Source organism: Podarcis pityusensis, assembly GCF_964106645.2.
Source record: "Podarcis pityusensis genome assembly, chromosome: Z".
NCBI classification, from domain to species: Eukaryota; Metazoa; Chordata; class Lepidosauria; order Squamata; family Lacertidae; genus Podarcis; species Podarcis pityusensis.
Genome location: NC_138044.1, coordinates 11,372,523 through 11,394,221, shown reverse-complemented (window position 1 = coordinate 11,394,221; position 21,699 = coordinate 11,372,523). Strand labels below are relative to the sequence as shown.

The 21,699-nt window shown below is 44.9% G+C and overlaps 1 protein-coding gene across 2 annotated transcripts in view; it reads left to right on the top strand.

Annotated features, from left to right (window-relative positions):
* LMX1B (LIM homeobox transcription factor 1 beta) overlaps positions 1-16,810 on the top strand; it is a 151,193-nt gene extending 134,383 nt beyond the window's left edge. The window contains exons 3-8 of one of the 2 annotated variants that reach the window (XM_080989654.1): positions 3,220-3,452; positions 5,143-5,321; positions 6,275-6,352; positions 8,560-8,626; positions 12,267-12,407; positions 15,845-16,810. In XM_080989654.1, the coding sequence (XP_080845780.1) occupies positions 3,220-3,452; positions 5,143-5,321; positions 6,275-6,352; positions 8,560-8,626; positions 12,267-12,407; positions 15,845-16,002 (856 nt within the window). In that variant the 3' untranslated portion in view covers positions 16,003-16,810. Of the gene's footprint in view, positions 1-3,219; positions 3,453-5,142; positions 5,322-6,274; positions 6,353-8,559; positions 8,627-12,266; positions 12,429-15,844 lie in introns of both variants that reach the window. The other variant, XM_080989653.1, reaches the window with a different exon arrangement.
* Positions 16,811-21,699: the final 4,889 nt, after the last annotated feature.

Here is a 21,699-nt window from a genome sequence, read left to right as displayed (position 1 = left end):
TCCATTGAGTTCAGTGGGTCTACTCTGAGGAGGACTAGCATTGGCTACAATCCTTTGTCTTTGTGGCAAGTATAGGCAGCATCAAGTGTTAGTCTAGACTAGGACTAGCCTTCAACAGTGTTAGTGTTGAAACAGAGGGGCATGATGGATTTAAGTCTATTAATTTTCATGGGCCTACTCTTGAGTTGAAGTTAGTTGGATACAACCCTATTCCTCTTTGCACCTGTTCAGGCTGAAATGAAATTTGTTTCCTGAATGGATGCCTGAGAAATTAATTCTTTGCAAATTCCAGTATGGAACAGACCAGACCCTTTACAAATTAATACTTACATTAGAACACTTTTATCTTTCAGAATTCACACATCACTGAAATTTGTCAAGCAGTTTTTTGCTTTAAAAAGTACTCAAGTGTGTGTAAAAAGCTTATTTTTAAGGATAAAATACATTTAGAAATGTACATTTTGTATTTAAATGTGAAGTTAAATATGAAGAGGTATGCAAATATGAATTTTCATGCAGATGATGATGATTATTATTTTAAATGGACTGGAACACATTTATGAACATGTGCAAAACAGCCTGGCTATAGACTGTTTGTTCCATCCCTCTATGGATTTCCTCCTTTGCTCTGCAATATCAAGGACTCACTGGGACAGTAAAAGCAATCAGGTTTGGCTGGGTCATGTCCCTGGGTCCTACATTCGGGAGTAGGGGTTAAATAAATGCCTTTTGCTTGAAAGCATTCCTACTTTACATTTGGACGATCATCCGTGGAAAGGACAAAATGCCATAAAAACAACAGAAAGCTTATCGGAGCAACAATGTTCCCCCTTCCTCCCCCTCCCCCCAGCGTGATGAATCCCCCACCCCACCTGAAAGCTTCTCTCCCCTTCCCAAATGCTTTTGCCAAACATCAGCCTGCTTCCACCCCTCATTACCTTCACCCCATTGAATGTTACTGAAGCGCAATCGGTTTTGCAACGGTCTGAATGGACTGCCCATCTGCAGATGCCTTTACATTAGCGCTGATCCTCTTGAAACCCTTTGAAGGCATCCTGTCTTCCCCACGCCCCTTTTGAGTTCAAGGGGCAAGCTTCATTAAACAGAGCCCAATCGGTTTAGGGAGCCAGGGCAGGGGAGATCTGTGCACGCTTTTAATCCTTTTAAGTACTTCCTTGGTTGCATATGCAAGGAAAGGAGAAAAGAATGGGGTCCCAGCATGCTTGGATGCTACCAAAAGCTGGAAGATGCTTCCTCTCCCTCTCAGTATGTCCTGGGGCAAGCAATGGAGGCTGGTCCACTAGGGCAAGAGGGTTAGTAGCCCCACCCCAATCTCAATCTGCCCTCAGACAGCCCACAGCTGTATGCCTTCTTGTTGGAAACCAGTCCGGGGGGTGGCGGCGCTACCTGTCAGCTTCTTCCTCATGCTTAGTCTCACAGTTGCCCTTGTCGAATTCAGTGGGGAGGGAGGATGGAAGCAAAAGTATAATTTGTTGGCTCTGCCTCTCATTGGCTGAGACTCTGCCTATCATTTTACCTATCATTTCATTCCACTCCAATAGCCTCAGTGGGCACCAGACACTACTGATTCTATGGTTGCATCAAGATAGTTTTATGAGGGGCTTCACCAAGGAGTTCCTATACAGTGGGAGAAAACAAACTGTATGCACAGGGCCAGATTAAGACCTTTAGAGGCCCTATGCCCTGAAAAGATTGTGTAATTCAAAATATAAACAACACAAAGCCACAAAATAATATTTTATTGGTTACATTTCATCCTGCCTCTTATCTCAGTGATCAGAAATAAAAACAGAAAAACAAATTATGCAATGCACAATGTCTTTTATGTTTATATGCATATGCAGATAAGAAAAAAAACAAAGTTCATATAAGTCAGAAGAACATATAATTAATAAAGCATAGATTTATTGCAGCACATAACAGAATCTAAATTCCTTGTATTATTCCAATCTATGTTAGTAGATGATTTAAAAAAAATATATCAATTTAAAAAAAAAATTAAAAAAAATCTCATTTTTTGTGCCCTTGCTTTGCTGGTGCCCAAAGCCTCTTGGGTAATTCAGTGCTGTGTATCCAACACAGTGTCTTAGGCCTGTCTCTTGGAATTGAGGTTCAAAGCCATTCTACTCCTGGTTTTCCCTTGATTTTGCTGAGTACCCTCCATATATTTTGATGACCTCTTTGGAGGAAGAGCAAGGCATAAATGCAATACATTTTTTAAAAAATGTATTTCATTTTTTTTAAAAAAAATGATATTTATTAAAATTTCAGAAAAAAAGAATTACACAAAAACAAGAAAAACAAAAACAAAAAACAGAAGTAAAAATACAAGAAAAATACAAAATACAAAGTACAGAATAAAAGAATAAAAAACACTTAAAGAAGAAGAAAAGAAAAATAGATCAATTTTTCCATACCTTACATTCATATCCTTGTTTCCCTGACCTCCTCATACCTCCCTTTCTTGTATTCCAGTTCAATTCGTTAATTCAGCAATTTCTTTCCCTCTTTAGTTTCTCATGATCCTTTAACTTAATATACTATGACTTTAAATTTTCACCTGTTATCAATCCTTTTTCACATACACCTTTATAGCATTACTGCTTAAACCACCTAATTTCATTCTAACATCATTCTAACATTCATTAATTTTGCAATATTTCTGTAGATAGTCTTTAAATTTCTTCCAATCTTCTTCCACCGACTCTTCTCCCTGGTCTCTAAAAATGTATTTCAAATCCTACACATGACTTAGATTGCAGCTTGGGGGGGGGGGCGGTTCTGTTCTCAACAAAAATAATTGCAATGTATAAAATGTATGTGAGCACTGCAGAATGCCCATGCAGGGTGTCATATACTCTTCTACAAGGAAATTCATGCCAGGAGATTTTCATTCCAGGTCTTCTCCTCTCTTGGAGGGTAAGCCTGTTAGTGGCTACTAGCCACAATGGCTGTGCTCATCTTCCATGGTCAGAGGCAGAAACGTTTCTGAATACCAGTTGCTGGAGCCTACAGGAGGGGAGAGGGTTCTTAGGATCGGGTCCTGTTTCTGGGTTTCACACAGTCGTCTGATTGGGAGAAACAAGATGTTTGGCCCAATCCAGCAGGGCTCTTCATATGTTCTGGAATTCCAGATTGGGATCCTGCTAGGAGCCTCGGCCTCATGACCTGAATATTCTCCCTTTCTTCCTCCGATAGGTTGTTTGCTGCAAAATGCAGTGGGTGCATGGAGAAGATTGCCCCAACAGAGTTTGTGATGAGGGCGCTGGAGTGTGTCTACCACTTGAGCTGCTTCTGCTGCTGTGTCTGCGAGCGGCAGCTGAGGAAGGGAGATGAATTTGTGCTGAAGGAGGGGCAGCTGCTCTGCAAGAGTGACTATGAAAAGGAGAAAGATTTGCTCAGCTCTGTCAGCCCTGATGACTCAGATTCAGGTGAGTCCTCTCAAATGGTGATCAGTCATGTGGCTAGGTAATTTCAATCTCTGGAACGAACAAGCATAGCTCCTCCCTTTCTTCCCCTTTGGATGATAATGAGAGCCAGTGCAGTGTAACTGATAGAGTGCCAGACCTGGGTTTGAATCCGCATGCTACCAGGAAGCTCACTTGATGATTCGGGGCCAATACCTGTATCTCGGCCTGATTTACCTCACCGTATTGTTGTGAGGCAGGAGGAGAAGCAATGCCCACCACCTTGAGCTCCTTGGAGGAAAAAGTGGTATATAAATGAAATAAATAAATAATGTAGAGTCTGGGAGCCTCAAGCCAGAGAGACAAATGTCTCTGGGAGTCTGCCCAGGCCAAGACTTTTCCCCAGCCACCTCACTAGATTTTCTCCACCCTATACTTGAGTGCTTTGACTAGGCTGGAATATGTTCTTTGAACTGTGATTATGTATCTTAAATGACCAGCTAGATTGATGTACCTTTGAAAGAAGAGTTTGGATTTGATACCCCGCTTTATCACTACCCAAAGGAGTCTCAAAGCGGCTAACATTCTCCTTTCCCTTCCTCGCCCACAACAAACATTCTGTGAGGTGAGTGGGGCTGAGAGACTTCAGAGAAGTGTGACTGGCCCAAGGTCACCCAGCAGCAGCATGTGGAGGATCGGAGGTGCGAACCCGGTTCACCAGATTACGAGTCTACCGCTCTTAACCACTACACCACACTGGCTCTCTTGACCGTTGTCTGCTGTACAAAAGTCAAAGGCACATCTCTCTCTCTGCCCACTTCCCCCCTCTGGCCACACCCACCATTGGTATGAAACCCCCCCCCCGAATGTTGCTCATGAGAGAATGCGGCCCCAGGCTAAAAAAGGTTCCCCTGTGGCAATGTGTATTACTTCAAAATTTGATGAGTTAGAAATGCTTAAATTGGGGAGCCTTCCTGTTTATGCTGCTGAGTAGGGTTCCAGACAACTGCCCCAAAGTTCTATGTTAATGGTGCCACAGATTATAACTGTTCCTCAGTGGGTAAATGAAGTGTGTCACACAATAGCTGAAGTACTTTCCTGCCACTCAGAAAGCTGGTATATGGCACCTGGAGCCAAAAGTTATTACTAGATTATTAATAGTTAAATCTGAAAGGGAGACATATGAGACATACATACAACTCTCCTTCAGAACAGGGTAAGAAACAACTAAAGTTCCTATTGCCTGCAAGCCTTATTCCTAGTCTTCTCTTGGGGTAGGGGTGGAGGTGTTTTTTTTCAGCCTGAGGCCCACATTCCCCTTACCAGGGCCACATTCCAGTGGTGGGAGGAGACAGAGACAAAAGTGGGTGGAGAAACAAATGTAGATGCTATCGTTATATGTCATGCTAGTTTCTTCACAATCCCCTTTCTTTACAAGCAGGAGGAATTATCAGAGTTCATAGACAACATTCAAGCCAGGCAAAAGTATTGAGGATGTGATGGAGGGCAAGTGAGTGGCATAGTGTAAGGAGAGTTCTGAGGGCCAGGTAGAGGGCTCCATTTGATCCCTGGTCCTGAGGTTCTTCACCAATGCCTTGGAGCACCTGGCTGGTCACTAGGAGAAACCTGATGCTAACTGGATGGACCTGTGGTGGTCCTGCGTGGGCTGAGCGGTCATGTATTTTAATTTGTTCCATTTGCAATTGACCAATAGTTAAAAGTGATGATGAGGATGGGGATGTGAAACCGACCAAAGGACAAGCAAACCCAGGGAAGGGTGGAGACGACGGAAAGGACCCAAGGAGACCAAAGCGGCCGCGGACGATACTCACAACACAGCAGAGGAGAGCTTTCAAAGCTTCATTTGAAGTATCTTCCAAGCCTTGTAGGAAGGTAGGCTGTCATTGTTCAAACACCACCATTCACAATCTGATTCTGTATCATGGTTGTAGCAAAACATACACCTCAACTGGCATCTTTAGCTAAAAGAATCGTACGTTTAGGGTTAGCCCAACCATGTAGAATGAGGCGGATAATGCTGTGTAAGGCAGCAGGTGCAAGTGTTCCCTAACTGAGCTTGCTGCCCTCTGATACAGGGCAGGATGCTGCCCATTGGCAGTGATTATGGCTGCTTACACACCATGCATTGAAGGCACATGCAAAGCATATGGCTCTACACTACAAAAAAGCTATAGTTTACCGCTCACAGAGCTACAATTCCCAGCACTCATATCAAACCACAGTTCCCAGGATTATTTGAGGGAAACTGTGTACTTTAAATTTGTGGTCTGTACATGTTGTAGACTTATTTCCACTTCGAAGTCTGCAAATATAAAACTATTCCTGCCTCTAGGTCCTTTGTGACTTTGGATAGCTTCCAAATGGACAACTTCCCCATTTTCTGCAGAAGCCAAACTTTTTGACAGTTCATTTTTTTAAGAAATCAATTTCCAGGAAGAATGTTTGTGAACATTCCATTACATCACACTCACTCAGCCAATCCGTGCCAGGGACCTCTCTACCAAAAAGCACAATACAATATAGACATTGACATGGTGAATTTAGCACTGCAAATTCTTTGTAGGTCCAAAGACTGTGGACACACACAGAGAAAAATAAAATTGATTCTGCATTATTTGACTCATTGAACTCTCATCTCTTCTGTCTCATTAACTTCACCATCTCTACAATCTTAGCATTGAACCTGTTATTTATTCTTCTGGATGTCCCTGCAGTTTCTTGGAAATGCAGGGCTCAGAGTTGAGAGAACTTAGGCATTTTGTTTGATTGCAGCAACTTTCCATTTCAGCTCCACAACTTATTTCACCTTTTTACCTTTGTTGCAGGTTAGGGAGACACTAGCAGCTGAAACAGGCCTCAGTGTCAGAGTTGTCCAGGTGTGGTTTCAGAATCAAAGAGCAAAGGTAAGGTCCTGCCTACCAATAAGACAGAACGGGTTCTAACCAAGTCCAACTCAGTGTAGACCCACTTAAAATTAATGGACCTACCCTGGTCATATCTATTAACTTAAGTGGGCCTGCTCTGACTAGGATTAATATTGGCTACAACCCAGGAGCTGAAGTGGAGCTCAGAAATGCTCTCTTTAATTTATTTTTTATTCAAGATAGAACATTTTGCCAATCTTATTCAACCACTTTAGGTTTCCCATGGATCCCTCTGAAGATCTGTCACACATTTGCATCTAATTTCATTTTGGGTCATGGTTTGTTGACAACCCTAACTGTGGTGAAGAGATTTGGCTTTTCATCAGAAGGAGGGGAGCACATAGACTACGCAAACCCTCCAGCATTCTGCCAAATAAAATCAGGGGGTGTGTTATGTTATGTGGGGCAAATTATGCTTAGTCACAACCTGAAGGGGTGAGAAAAGAAAGAGCCCCCCCCCCAATTCAACAGAGAACTTAAGCACTCTGCATGGTATTGTTATTAAGCCAGGCTGCAGCATGCTGAGGGGAGGGAAAGAAGACATTCCCCTGTGTGGGTTAGAGTTAGGGGGTCCAAGAGTGAAGGTACATGTGGGGAAGGCGGGGGGGACGCTTCTTCCTTTCCTACAGCAAACTTACGAGAGAGAGAGAGAGAATGGGGGGCCGCGGCAGAAGACACCCCCCCGAAAGAAAACAAAACCACAACAGGAGGCGCAGGGTAGGAGGGACTCAAAATGGCCGCCTTTCTGGAGCGACGCTGGGATTCTTTCCGCCGTGCTCCTCTCCCTTCTTGATGCCTCAGCCGCTTTCTAACTCACCACCTTCCCCTCCCGTGCAGGGGGGGAGGGAGGGGCCGACACAGCGGCGTGTGAGGAAGGAAGCACTCACGGTAGTGGGTAACACTGCCATATGTGACCTCAGCAAGCTGGCTCGACTACTAATTCTGCTGTTGTTGTTGTTGCTGCTGCTGCTGCTGCTGCTGCTGTTGCTGCCACCTCCTCCTTCCGCCCAGAGATGCACGACTCTACTGTGCAACCACGTGACCATCGCCCGGATTTCTCTCCCCCTCCCCTCTCCCTCTCCCCTCACACCTTGAGAAATGCAAGTTCACACACATGCTCTTTTCACCCTTCCTTCTTGTCATCATCACAGGGTCCTTCACTGCCTCTTTTGGTGCTGTGCTCTCGCAGGAGCCACAGCACCAAAAAATGGGACATTCCAGAATCCAGTTAGAAGCTGAGATAGCTTCTGTAATTTCAGGATGTCCCGAGAAAATTGGGACGGTTGAGGGGTATGGAATATGGCGATCAAGCATAATAGATATTACAGGATTGGGGGGGGGGGGAGAAGTGGAGGACAGGAAGTACAAGTGACTTGTGCATCCTTCTTTGTTGTACTTCCTGTGTCATACCCTGAGCAGTCCCTGCTTAACTTTTCCCAAAGTGAGAAGCAAAAGCTCCAGAAGTAGAAATAGTTCAGGGGTTGGTAGTCAGAGTGGGGAGGTAGGGAAATATGTGAATTCAAGTCAAGATGCTACTTTGGCCATATTTATTTATTTTAATTGGTCTACTATGGGTAGGAGTAACAGTGGATACATAGGAAGAGGAACAGTGAATCACATCTATTGCCTCTCCTAGGACCGCCCCAGACTGGTGTGCTGGTTTTTTTTTTAAGGGGGAATTCTGCAAAATACAATTGACACCACAATTTTACATTAGTCCACACACAATTCCACTTTATTTGTTGTTGTGCAATGCTTCCCCAATGTCACTGCATTACTGCCTGCTAGAAGGACACTCTTGCACTACTAGAGATGGTGGCTATGTTCTACCTCCACTGTCAGAGGCATTATGCCTCTGAATACCAGTAGCTGGGAATTGCAAGTGAGCAGAGTGCAGTTGTGCTCAGGTCCTTCTTTCAGGCTTCCCACAGGCACCTGGTCAGCCACTATGAGAACAGGGTGATGGACTAAAAGGCCATTGGCCTGACCTAGCAGGGCTCTTCTTATGTTCTACCTTCACTGTCAGAGTAGTATGCCTCTGTATGCCCGTTGCTGGAAACAGCAGGAGGGGAGAGTGTTGTTGCACTCAGGTCCTTCTTGCAGGCTTCCCACAGTCATCTAGTCAGCCAGTGTGAGAATTTGATTGATGTGCCCCTGTTTAGTCCTGATTTTCCTTTCTTCCTCAGATGAAGAAATTGGCCCGAAGGCATCAACAGCAGCAGGAGCAGCAGAATTCACAGCGACTAGGTCAAGGTGAAACCACAGTGGTGACGTGGATGGGACCCTTGGGGTTGATGATGGCATTTGGGGGTTATGGCCTTTTTTCCAGTTCCATTGCATCATTTCTGATTTGGGTGGCCAGCCCAATGCAGAATATTCAAGGTGTGAACCCAGGATATGCTTACACACCAACAGAAAGAGTGAAAGGCTTTTAACCACAGAAGCTTGAGTATTGGGTATATACCCTGCAAGTTGCAGCCAAAGAAAGAAAGAAAGAAAGAAAGAAAGAAAGAAAGAAAGAAAGAGACATAGGTAGAATTGTACTATTCCTAGGAGGACAGTACCATTCTGGAATGCAGAGGGAGGATTACCTAAGCTGAATGCTCTGCCATGTTGTGTCTTGTTTTTAAACCCTCTAAACATAGGGAAAGAGGGGAATACATTTACAGAAAAGACTCAGTGAGCATCAGCACTGTTTTTTTCTGGGGGTACCCAAGGGTACGCAGTACCGGCACCTCCCCCCACATGTTAAAAGTGTGGCTCTTACTGTAACAACTTCATGGTGAGTACTGGCACCTTTTTTCTTAAAAAAAAAAAAAGCACTGGTGAGCATAAGAGGATTTTGCCTATGCCCCACTCCCCACCCCTACCCTGCGCTGCTGAGTTGATTCTCCCCTGTGAATGTTTCCTCCACCCATAGTTTCCCAAAGTCAGGCTGATCATTGGGCTCGGAGCCCAGCTTGGCAGGGGGACCCAGGTTAAAAACCGCCTGGAGGATATTTCTGAGGAATAATTGGCAGGTGAAATAAGCACCTTTCTCACCCTTCCCTTGGATTACTAATCATGCTTCGCATATGTGCATGTTCAAAGCATCCCATATACATTGTTTTAATCCTTATACCACCCATGTAACGTAGTCCTCTGCACCTTAGCCCCATATTGAATACTGGAGGCAGGGGATGGCTGATACATGTCTGATGCTCCCTACTGATTGACACCACTTTTTGAAATATTAAGCATGCTTCTAAGTGAAATAAAATAAAATAGTAAGTTCCTAGCAGAGACAAGATTTGAATCAGACTTGAACTTCACGTTTATAGGTATTTATTTATCCTCGTGGAAGATAAACCTTCTAGCAACCACGACTATCTTCTGCCTCCACTGTCAGAGGCAATAGGAATATCAGTTGCTGGGAATTATTTGGGGAGAGAACTCTTGAGCTTGCCATTGGCATGTGGTTGGCCACAGCCATCTGGTTGGCCACTGGGAGAACAGGACACCAGACTAGATTGGGCCTCTGGCCTGAAACAGCAGCCAGGCTCTTATAATGTTCAAAATATGGCTCTTGTTAAAAGCTAGTTAAGAACATAAGGAGAACCCTGCTGTATCAAGCCAATAGTTCATCTAGTCCTGTTTCCTGTTCTCCCAGTGGCCAACCAGATTCCTGGGGGAAATCAGCAAGCAGGACCATATCACAAGAGCACTCTCCTCTCCTGTTGCTTCCAGCAATTGATATTTAGAAGCATACAGCCTCTGACTATGGAGGCAGAGCACAGCCATAAATCTATACATTGCTTGATTATAAAACAAACAAACAACGACCAGAAGAAAACCCAACAACAACTCAAAGCAATGATGGCTAGTTTCCAAGCTGGACTTTGAAATGAGGAGAAGAAGGGCCCCAACCGGCTAGACCTCTTGGCAATTACACCCCCACATTGCTGCTCCTTCGCCATCCCATTAGCACGGTGTTCTTATCTGTTCTTGCCGCTCTGGCACCCAGTGGCGCCAGTTCGGGCTGGCACACTGCTGTGGCAAGGACTGGACAAAACAGGAGTCTCCACCCCAAACCACTTGCAACACTCAGGATAGGATGTGCAACCCCAAAGCACTGCATATGGATGAGCGATGCAACACTCTTCATCACCTGTCTGGCATTGCATCATGTCGGAGTAGACAGCCTGGGATCGTGGGAGTGAATTTCAAGGAAACAATTAGCTACTTCTCGTTCCACCCTGGCAGAAACAAATAGCTCCTGATGGAAATGAAGGAACTCTGGGCTTGTGGTTGGGGAAGATGAGGAGAAGGGGCTGTGAGTCAGGACTATTCTGCAGCAGGTGTCAAATCAAATCCAGATTCTAGACTGTTCGAAAATAAAGTGTGTGTGTGTGTGTGTGTGTGTGTGTGTGTGTGGAATGCAGCCGCAAAAGATTTAGGGCTCACTTATGCTGCACATTGGTTTGATAACAATTTAATAGGGATAGCTTCCCCCAAAGAATCTTAGTAGCTGGAGTTTGGAGAAGATCCTGAGAATTGTATTGCAAATCTATGGTGTGATCACAATTGGAATAGGGTGTGATTTTTTTGGTCGCCCCAGCTCAAATAGGATAGTGTACTGTAGAGTTGGAAAAGTTCAGAAAAGGGCAACCAAAATGATCAAGGGGGCGGAGAAGGAAAGGTTGCAACATTTGGGACTTTTTACTTTAGAGAAAAGGCAAGTTAGAGATGAAATGACAGAAGTTTGTAGATTATGCATGCCATGGAAAAAATAAGAGAGAGAGAGAAGATCCTCCCCCCCCCCAGCACTAGAACTCATCATAGGCATCTACTGAAGCTGAGTGTTGGAAGATCCAGCAGTACATAGTTAAACTATGGAACTCACTCCCACAGGAGGCAATAATATCCACTACCTTGGATGGCTTTAAAAGAGGATTGGATACATTCATGGAGGACAAGGCTAGTTCTGTGCCTCCATGATCAGAGGCATTAATGCTTCTGAATGCCAGTTTCATGAAGCCACAGGAGGAGAAAGTGGTCTTGTCTTTGGGTCCTACATGTAGGTTCCCCCCAGGCATCTGGATGGGCCCTGTGAGAACAGGATGCTGAACTAGATGGCAGTGTACCGTATTTTTCGCTCTATAGGACGCACCGGACCATAGGACGCACCTTGTTTTAGAGGGGGAGAACAAGAAAAAAAATTATCCCCCTCTCTGCTCAGTGCCCCTTCAGCGAAGCGGCAGGAGAAACGGAGCCCCTTCCATTTCTCCTCCCGCTTGGCTGAAGGGGTGCTGCGCAGCTCTCCCTCTCTGCTGAAGCCAGGAGAGTCTTGCTCTCCCGGCTTCAGCAAAAGGAACCCGAAGCCTGTGGAGTGCAGCAGAAACTCGCACTGCGCTCTGAAGGCTTCAGGTGGCTATCCCTGAAGCCTGGAGAGCGAGAGGGGTCAGTGCGCACCGACCCCTCTCGCTCTCCAGGCTTCAGCAAAAGCAACCCGAAGCCAAGGAGCGCGGAGGGAGCGCTCCCTCTGCGCTTCGGAGGCTTTGCATTGCTATCGCTGAAGCCAAGGAGCCTGCATTCGCTCCATAGGACGCACAAACATTTCCCCTTAATTTTTGGAGGGGGAAAAGTGCGTCCTATAGAGTGAAAAATCCGGTATTTCCTGAAAATGTGAACACTGTTATCCCCTTTCCCTGCAGTCAGTCCCTTCCAATCACTGGACTGGGGAGGGCGGTGCTTCATGGTGATGAAAATGTTTGTGGTGCTTGCCCCCTCCCCCCTTTTTAAACTCAGCCCCAAATGGAAAGAAAACAGGGGCAACTTCAAAGGCCGAGAGCACTGTAATTTCAGCAATCTCATAGGAGGAGCTTTAGATGAAGTCAATTGTCTTTCTTTGCAGAAGTGATGTCCAACCGAATGGAGGGGATGATGACCTCTTATACGCCGCTTGCACCGCCACAGCAGCAGATTGTAGCGATGGATCAGAGCAGCTATGCCACTGACCCCTTCCAGCAAGGTCTCACACCACCACAAATGCCAGGTGACCACATGAACCCCTATGGTAAGACTCACTGGGAACCAGCTGCTGTTGGCATGTCCAAGGTAGAACATGGAAGCTTCGGTCTAGGATTCCCAAGCCCACACTCTTGAGAGGTCTCCCTGTCATTCTACAGGGTGGAAAGCCCTGGGAGCAACTTGATTCAAATGCTAAGATTAGATGCTGTTTGTATCCAAGGCATTGTTTTGGTCATCTTCTGGAGGAAATAGAGTTCCTTCCACCAGGGTCCAAAACAAGCAAAGAGGGAAGATGAGTCTCCATTGAGCCTCTGGAAGCCTCTCCTTTCTGTTCTGCTTGTGCTGGACTCTACCAGAAAGACTTCTGCTCCTTTATATAGTAGTTCAAAGCAATGGCATTTCTGAATGAAGAATTATGAGCCCTTTCAAGCGCCATCATACTTCTAGTAATGCCACTGGAAATGTAGCAGGCTCTGAATTCTTCCCTTAACTTCCCACCAGCCCTTACCCTTCTCACCCAAAATCCCCCTAAATCTTCTTAGCTGGCCGGCAGAAGCCACACAAAGATACCAGGGCCCTCTCTAGCTCAGGTTTTTGGGTTGCCACTATGATAGCGATCTAAATGTCAGGGATCTTGGGAAATGTAATTTCTTCTGGAAGGAAAAACAAAAAACCAAGGGAAGCAGGAGGAATCTTCCTGCTGTCACCACAGCCCTTGTGCCTGTATTAACTGGTTTTTAAAACTAGCCCAGCAGCTTGCAAAATGGTTCAAAAGCTGACCATTTGCTTCTGGAGATGGTCCAGACTTGAACTATTAGCTGTTTTACCTTTGACATCACAATGCCCTACTTATGTGATATATTGTCAATCCAGCATTCCTAGTAGGTCTCATGGGGATTTGGGGCATGCCTATAATAATTGCTTAAACTATAACTCTCTGATGGAGGCCTTGGGATCTTCAGCTCTGTGAGGGAGGGGATCATGGGATATTCTCCAGAGAATTCTTTTCACCTTCCCCAAACTCTGCTTCCCAGGATTCATGGCAGTGGCAGACTTTGGGGTCTCAAATTCCGTGGTGCCCTGTTTGATGTCAGAATTCAGCCCTCCCCACTTCTCATGCTTTCTTCTAAATATTAGTTGAGGTGTCCCTGGTAGCACCCCCAAGCCTCTTCACCCAGTGCAACCAAACCAGTCTCACTCCCCTAAATCTGCCTCTGTTCATGGGAAGGAGACAATGAAGCCATGGCAGCTAAACTGGTATGAAGCCAACCAAAGTATGTAGTCTAGATGCTTGCTTCATATTCTAAGGAGGCAGAAAAGAATCCAGCACCCTCAATAACCTGTCTCTCCACTACCTCATCATGAGGAATGCAAAGTCAGATGTGGTTTTGGCAGAAGGCTGAGTTATCACCTTGCTTATACAATTCCTTAGCAATGCAAATTGATGTGCAGACCTTATCTCCTCAATCGTCACACAACAACAGTGTGTGGGGTGTAACATTTAAGATTCCCAATCAGAAGATGAAGGATTTGTGGTTGGAAGATCACGACAGATCCGAGGCCACCTAGTCAGTCTGTGGGACTGAGCAGGCACCTGCTGTTCTATATTCCACACTGAGTCCACCAGGCCACATAATGCTGGTAAAATAATGACTCTTGCCTTGATGGATCAGACTAAAGGCTCATCTAGTCCAGAAAGCTATCTCCTGCCACAGTGGAGGAACTGTGTGTTAAACTGGTAGGGGAGGTCACAGGGTGGACTGAAGAGTGGGCAGCTTCCGTTAATGGAGCGAGTGAGCAAAAGCTTTGCTCTTCTCCCAGTTCCATATTTGCCACTGACACCATTTGATACCGCCATTCCTGGGAGCCACAGTTTCCTGGGATGGAATGCAGAATCTCTTCTCTATGACCAAACAGCTTCCCACAGATCACTTACTCATGTCAGTTAGAAAAGGAACTTTCTCTTTTTGATTTTTCTTTTCTTTTTAAAGCCCTTCCTAAATGCTGCAGACTGCAATGCAAACAAGTCCTTGGCAAATCCTCACCTCTTCTCCACCCTCGCAATGCAGTCACTAAACTCTGCAATGATTAGGAGCCCAGAGAAATAAAGCTTTGGATTTGCAGGCAAATGTTAGTCCCACTCAGAGCCAACCTATTGAAAATAATGGATGGGACTAACTTAGACTCACCGGGCTGGGTTTAATTAATCCAGTACACTAGCGGAAGCCAGTGCAAGTACTCACACTAGTGCAATATCCCTTTCCCCACCTCTCCCACAGTGTCCCCCCGCACCTCCCCTAAATCCTTTGCCAGGACTATACCACTCCAGACTGCTTGGCTGGAATGCTGTAGAAAATTAGCCTGAGAGGGAGCAGGGTTTTAGGCTAGCTTTCTCCCTAATGGGCTCAATTGCTGCATACAGGGAGAATTTTCACTGTGTTTGCTCAGACATGAGATTTTCTCCACCTACAGTGATACAGCACATGAATAATAACACTGGTTACACTGGTTTCCACAAGAGGGGCAGCTGCCTCCCCCTTTACGGTGGATGAACCATAATCTCCAGACACTTGGCTTTCATTTTGTTTTTAATGAGTTAGCCTGAATTCACATAGCAGTTTATTCTGTTTCCCGGATGTTTCAATAATTGTCAATTTCCACATTATACCGTATTTACTCGAGTCTAATGTGCCATCGAATCTAATGCACAGCTCAATTTTCAGAACCTTGAAACAAAAAAAAAGTATTTGCTGGCAAATGTAAATGTGCCATCGAATCTAATGCACACCTTCATTTTTGCAAAAAAATAATTTGGCCAAAAAAGGTGAGCACTAGGTTTGAGTAAATACGGTATTTGAGCTTTCGTACAACATAAAAGACACTTCTCAAAATACAGTGGAACGTAGCACAAGTTTAGCACTCATTTCCATGTTATTTGCAAATAACACTGGGAATGAGTGCTAAACTTGCCATATTATGTGGCAGCGCCAGAAGTACTTCTTACATTTCATGAAAGCTCAAATCCAAGGTGGGAAACTGTTAGGGGAATGTCAGATTAAACTGCCCTGTGAATTCAGCCAAAGTTTCTAGCATTTTTAGAACTTTTACTCTCCCTGTCCACCAAAAATTCCTGCAGATGCCCCCAACCACGCCCATGGGAAAATAGCAATGAGAAGGAGAAAGGGAGAGAGGAGGGGAATTAGCATGTCAGGCTGCCCTTGGCATACTCATGTTCTGCAAAAGGGGTATTTTTCATGTAGGGGCAGCAATCAAGCATGAGATTTCCCTCCAAATGCAGTGTGAAGTGGCATGACTCAAGAAAATCCATATCACATTATTCTGCTGTGTGTGCAGATGGGCTTCCATTGCATGAGGTGATAAGGGAACCCCAGGTCTCTTTCTCTGAGTGAGCAATTCAGCGTGTACTAATGTGCTTGTGTTGCTGTTTTTTGTGCCTCACAGGGAATGACTCGATTTTCCACGACATCGACAGCGATACCTCTCTAACTAGCTTGAGCGACTGTTTCCTGGCCTCCTCAGAAGTAAACTCCATGCAGGCCAGGGTTGGAAACCCAATTGACAGGCTGTACTCTATGCAGAGTTCTTATTTTGCCTCATGAAATTCAAGGGAAAACAAGGGGGAACCCTGAAAAGAATGCCCATCTTCACAGATGACTCCCCAAACCCTCACGTGCCCCCTGATTTCTCAGCTCAGACTCTTACAGCCATATTTTCCTCAGCTCTACCTTCATGCTGACTTCAGGCTCTGTGACAACAGGAGTGTTAAATTAAGAGACTTTCATTTTTTTTAAAAAAAATGAAATTTCAAGGCTGCTGCCAGATCATCCACAGAAAAAATAAATAAATATCATGGCACTAGCATTGAGCTCAGGAGGAACATGGCAACGCCCAACAACATGGCATCAACAGCCCTCCATTTTGATTCCGCCATCGCAAAGGAAAGCAAGATGAACACCATGAAACCTATTAACCTTTTGGAGCCTCTCTTAGATGCCTGGAGCCACCAACATCACCGCCATTTTGAGGGGGGGTATTGACCCATGCAGCAAAAAAGGTCGGAGAAACATGTTAGTTGTGGACCAACAGCCAACCGGACTGTGAGACCTTTTCCTGTAACAGTGGCTCCCAAGCAAATAGTTCCTCTTTCCTGCGTTCCACGCCCCCTTTTCCTTCCCCGCCCCATAAAAGCCCATAGACTGGTACATTAGTTTATAGCCTTTGTACTGTATGAAACTGGGCGAGAGAAAGGGCAGGGGGGAGATGAGTAGCTGGTGAAAAGTAAGACTGTGGAGAGAGACAAAGAGCGAAGGCTCATGTCATAATGATAGTATTTTAAATAAATGACGAAGTAGATGCATGAGTTAGTGGGGAGGGTTTCATTTAGATTAGTAGTAACATTTTGTTTTTTAACAAAAATGAGCAAAAGGTTCTTACGAGACACACAGTTTCATTTAACTTCATTTACTGATATGAGCACAAAACATTAGGGTGGGTGTTCTTTATTTTTAAAAAATGTAATATAACTCATTCTCAAATTCTCCACTTTCCTCCCCCCCCCCACTCATGTGATTGGCAGGCATCTGTTGGGTGTTCCTTATGTTTATATCTACTTGACAGATATATGCAGCGCTCCGTTGTCCCAATCTGGGTTAATTAGGAAGGTCTGAGAGAGAGAGAGAAATCTGTCATGTCCCTTGGGACCCTCCTGAAATGTCAGTCGAGTCACTGTAGAAAAAGCAATGCTGGGGGGGGGGGGTTGTAGTTCAGTGTCAGAGCATCTGCTTTGCATGCAGAAGGTCTCAGGTTCCCTGGCATCTCTAGACAGCTGGGAAAAGCTCCTGGAGATCAGTGACCAATCAGACTGGATGGTACTGAGTTAGATGGGCCAATAGCAGCTTCCTATGTCCTCATCTTTGTTCCTATGGCTTTTCCCCAAGCCCTTACTCAGCCTTAATGAACTCCAATCGTTCAGTTACTCCAGATTCACATGGACCTATAGATAGCTGAAACTCGGGCTTCAGCACCTGCAATACAAGCTTATCATGTTCGCTCAGAAATCAGTCCCACTACTATATTTGATTCATTGGTTAGATAGGGGATGGGGAAACCTATGGCCCTCTGTTTGTTGGACTACAGTTCCCATCATTCCTGAGCACTGACCCTGTGAGCTAGGGGCTGATGAGAGTTGGAGTCCAGCAACATCTGGAGGACCACAGGTCCCCCATCCCTGAATCTATTAAAACTGGTTGGATCAATGAAAAATGCACCCTTGATTAATCAGGTTGCAGGTAACAGGTCTTTAATTTGTTAAATTATTTTTAATAAGTTAACAAAAAAACAACCACCCAGCAGGTAATGTGGTATCTTATTGGAAGCATTCCTTCCATGTATATCAGAGAGGAAAGAATACTTCTTCTCAGATGTGGTGTCTGCTTTGCTGGATGTGTGAGTTATGAAAAAAAACACCAAAGGGTGTTTCCTTCTTGAACCAATCAACGTTTTTCCTCATATGCATATTTCTGCATATTTTATTTATTAATTGATTCTTTAGCTGCTACCATTCATTGACTAATATTTCTCTTACTGGACTACAGCCCTAGTTGAATGCTGCCTACTGAAAGAGGACTTGGTAGAGCCAAAAACAAATGAACCAATTCAAACCCTACACAGAATGGAGGAAGGGTCCCAAATGTTACTGTGGTCTTGACCGATTCCCCTTTAATCGTAGCACTTTTAAATGAATCTGAAAACAGCAATGAAAGCTATCCTTTAGTTGTTGCTATAATGAGAAAGAACATGAGAATGGGCTCACTGATGAAGACCAGTTAGTGTTTTCCGGCAGTGGTGTGGAAAGTAGGACACCCAACAGGAGGTAGATCTAGAACCAATGGCAAAGAGAATCGCCTCCTGACAGGCTGTAAGTCAGGAATCAGGCCAGTGGGGACTGCCCAAGGGCAGACTCGGGTTAATGGGGCAGCACCCCTTTTGCCCAAATAAACCAGCCTCTACTGGGCCCCAAGCTGTTGGATTATCTGGTGGTGGCAAGACAACCATTTACATTTTTCTGCAATGCCACCGAAGCAATGTTGCATCAGGAATAGGAATTTAAAATGGACTGTGGATGGTGGAACCAGGTTATCCATGGACATACATGCTCAGAGAGTGGCTGTGTTGGTATCTTGCAGCAAAAAAACCTTCCCACACCTTTATTGTATTGTGGCATGAAAATGTCATGAGCATGGGCAGGAGTCGAAGGAGAGGGGAGTTACAGGGACTGCCACACACACCTCTTACTCATTCAAGAACCCAACAACATAGGAGCCCTCATGTTAGCTATCCCTACATGCAAACGGACAGAAGGCCTACAAAGGCTGTATTCGCATCATACATTTAAAACACTATGATACAATTTTAAACAGTCACAGCTTCCCAGAATGAATTCTGAGAGCTGTAGCTCATTAATGGTGCTCACCACTATTCCCCTCCCAAAGCTCCAATTCCCAGTTTTGCCCAAAGAGAGATTGACTCTTAAACCACTCTGGGCACTGTCATTCTGTGAGGGGAGTGGGGGCAGGTCTCCAAACTGTCAGCATCCTGGGCAAACTACAGCTCCCAGAATTCTTTAGGTGAAGGCAGAATGCATGAACAGCAGAGCCAGAGCCAATAACAAGGAAGAACCAATGGCAGGTGGAGCCAATTAATTCTAGTTTTGTTGCCACAAAACTCCCTGGTGAGTTCCACAAGGGCAACCTTGAGACAAAGGAAGAGGAGGAAATTGACAAGCAATGCCAATGGAGGGCAGGCAGGTGGAGGGGCTGGCTAAGGGCAGGCAGAGGTGGGTGTGGCAGTGTCCCATCCCATTCCAGCCTGCACTTCATCAAACATTGTCCTGTCCTCTGCCCTCTTAAGCTTTCTATGGAAGTCACTGAGAATGAAGCAGCCCTGAGTTCTGTCTCTTGGTAACACAAAAATATCACAGAGAACATGGAATGTAACTGACTCTTCTATGAAGGGAGACACTTTCCTTCCAACTAAGTGTCAATATGGAGCCAAGCCAGTTCTGTATTGCCCTTCCACACCTACAGTATTTATAGGCAAAAATCATTTCCCCTTTTATTTTGTGGCAGGAGTTATCTCCCCCAGGAATGTGATCTTTGTACGGTTTTAATCTGGGGACTTATGGTCAAAGGTTCTATAGCAGACCTTTGACCTCTTCTTGATTTGGGATTTATTATTGTAGCATCAAAGCAAAATGCTGATCACCAAATCAAAAGAAAAGAAAAAAAGGAAGCAGGTAGGACGATCTGACAACACACTGAAGTAGATAAAAAGAAAAACATCTTGCATGACCAAGGGAAAGCACAAAACTGGTTGTTCACCTTTACATACTATTCCAAGGGCAAAAGGCTCATGTCAACCATTTGAGCTCCATTCATACTGGCAATTTCCCCCATTGAAAATATGGGGTTTCAATGTCCACTTTAAAAAAGAGAGAGAGAAAGGGAGATTTGTTGTTGCTGAGGAAGAGCATTTAAAATGAATCAAAACATGATTTCCCTCAAAATTCTTGACAAAATGGATGCTTCTTCTTTCTTCTTTGGCGATCACTCATAGCTGAGTAAGATTGCCTTCAATGAACACTGTCTTAACAGTGAGTCCGTAAGTGACTGTGGAGGCCAATTCTGGATCCACACGTCCTTCCACAGTGGGGACATAGGTTTCCGGGCGGGAGTTGATCAAAGTGAGGGTTTGCCAAGCATGCCTTCCTCTTAGCACGTTTCTCCCTTTCGTCCTGAGTTCAAGCATCTTCAAAGTCCACGGCACCTTTGATAAAGGCTGTTGTCCAATTGGAGCACTCGCAGGCCAGTGTTTCCCAATTGTTGGTGTTTATACTACATTTTTTTTAGATTTGCATTGAAAGAGTTTTTAAACCTCTTTTGTTGAACACCAGCATTATGATTTCCATTTTTGAGTTTGGAATAGAATAGTTGCTTTCGAAGACGATAACCAGGCATCTGCACAACATGACCAGTCCAACGAAGTTGATGTTGAAGAATCATTGCTTCGACACTGTACACTGCCATTAGTTCATCTGTCTTCCCAAGTGATATGTAAAAATTTTCGGAGACACCATTGATGGGATCTTTCCAGGAGTTGGAGATGGTGTTCGTAAGTGGTCCAGGTTTCACAAGCATATAGTAAGGTTGGTAGTACAATGGCTTTGTAAACAAGCATTCTGGTTTTCTTGCAAATGTCCTGGTCCTCAGACACTTGGCACTCAGAATCAGGAGTGGAGGAAAGTTGCTTATTAGCATTATGTCAACTTCCCCACTACTCATGGATACATTTCTGTTGAGGGTTGGTATCTACAGGTTCAACAGAAAGTGCTTCATACTGAGTCAGACGACTGGTCCATCTAGCTTAGTATTGTCTACACTGATTGGTAGCAGCTCTGCAGCGTTTCAGGCAGGGTTACATTCCCAGCATACCCTGGAGATGCTGAGGATTGAACCTGGGACCTTATGAATGCAGAGCAGATGCTCTGCCACTGACTAGTTTAATAATACATCAAGTAGCTTAATAGTCATTCCACTGAGAGAACTCTGGAAATTGTATTTTGTCAGAGAGGCCACAGATCCAGAAGACCTACCCCAGGATTTTGTAGGAAGCCATACCTATTAGGCCAGATAAAACAGTCACAAATTTGACATGCAGTATTCCCATATGTCAGTGGGGACTAATACGTTGCCCCCTAGGTATTTGTACTCCAACTCCTGACCGCTACCCATTCTGACCACTGCCCATTGTGGCTGGGGCTAACGGGAGTTGGCATTCGACAACATCTGGAGGGCAGCAGGTTCCCCAGTTTTGCTCTATGTAAACAGCATCCGGTCGCTTGATTGGTCCACAACTGAACAGACGTTCTTCCATGTGGACCTCCCTCACTAATTCTATTTGTGGAGAACTTTGAATTTCCTGCATTTGTAAATGGAAGGAATGAGCCACATCCATTGGATTGTATATTTGAGTTTTCCTTTTTAAAAGAACACTCTGTTCCAGAGCACAAGTAATGCAGCAGGGATGCGAAAGCCATTCTTAGTGTCATGTCTAAAAAATGCTCTTCCTCTTGTGTTCATTCTAGACCAGGGATAGGGAACCAGTGGCTTCACGGTTGCTGTTTGTCTTCAACTCTCATCACCCCCTAGCCAGCATGGCCAGTGGTCAGGGAGTTGTTCACTGACAATATCTGTAAGGTCACATTCTCCTCACCTGTGTCTGAGGGTATGTTAGGAGCC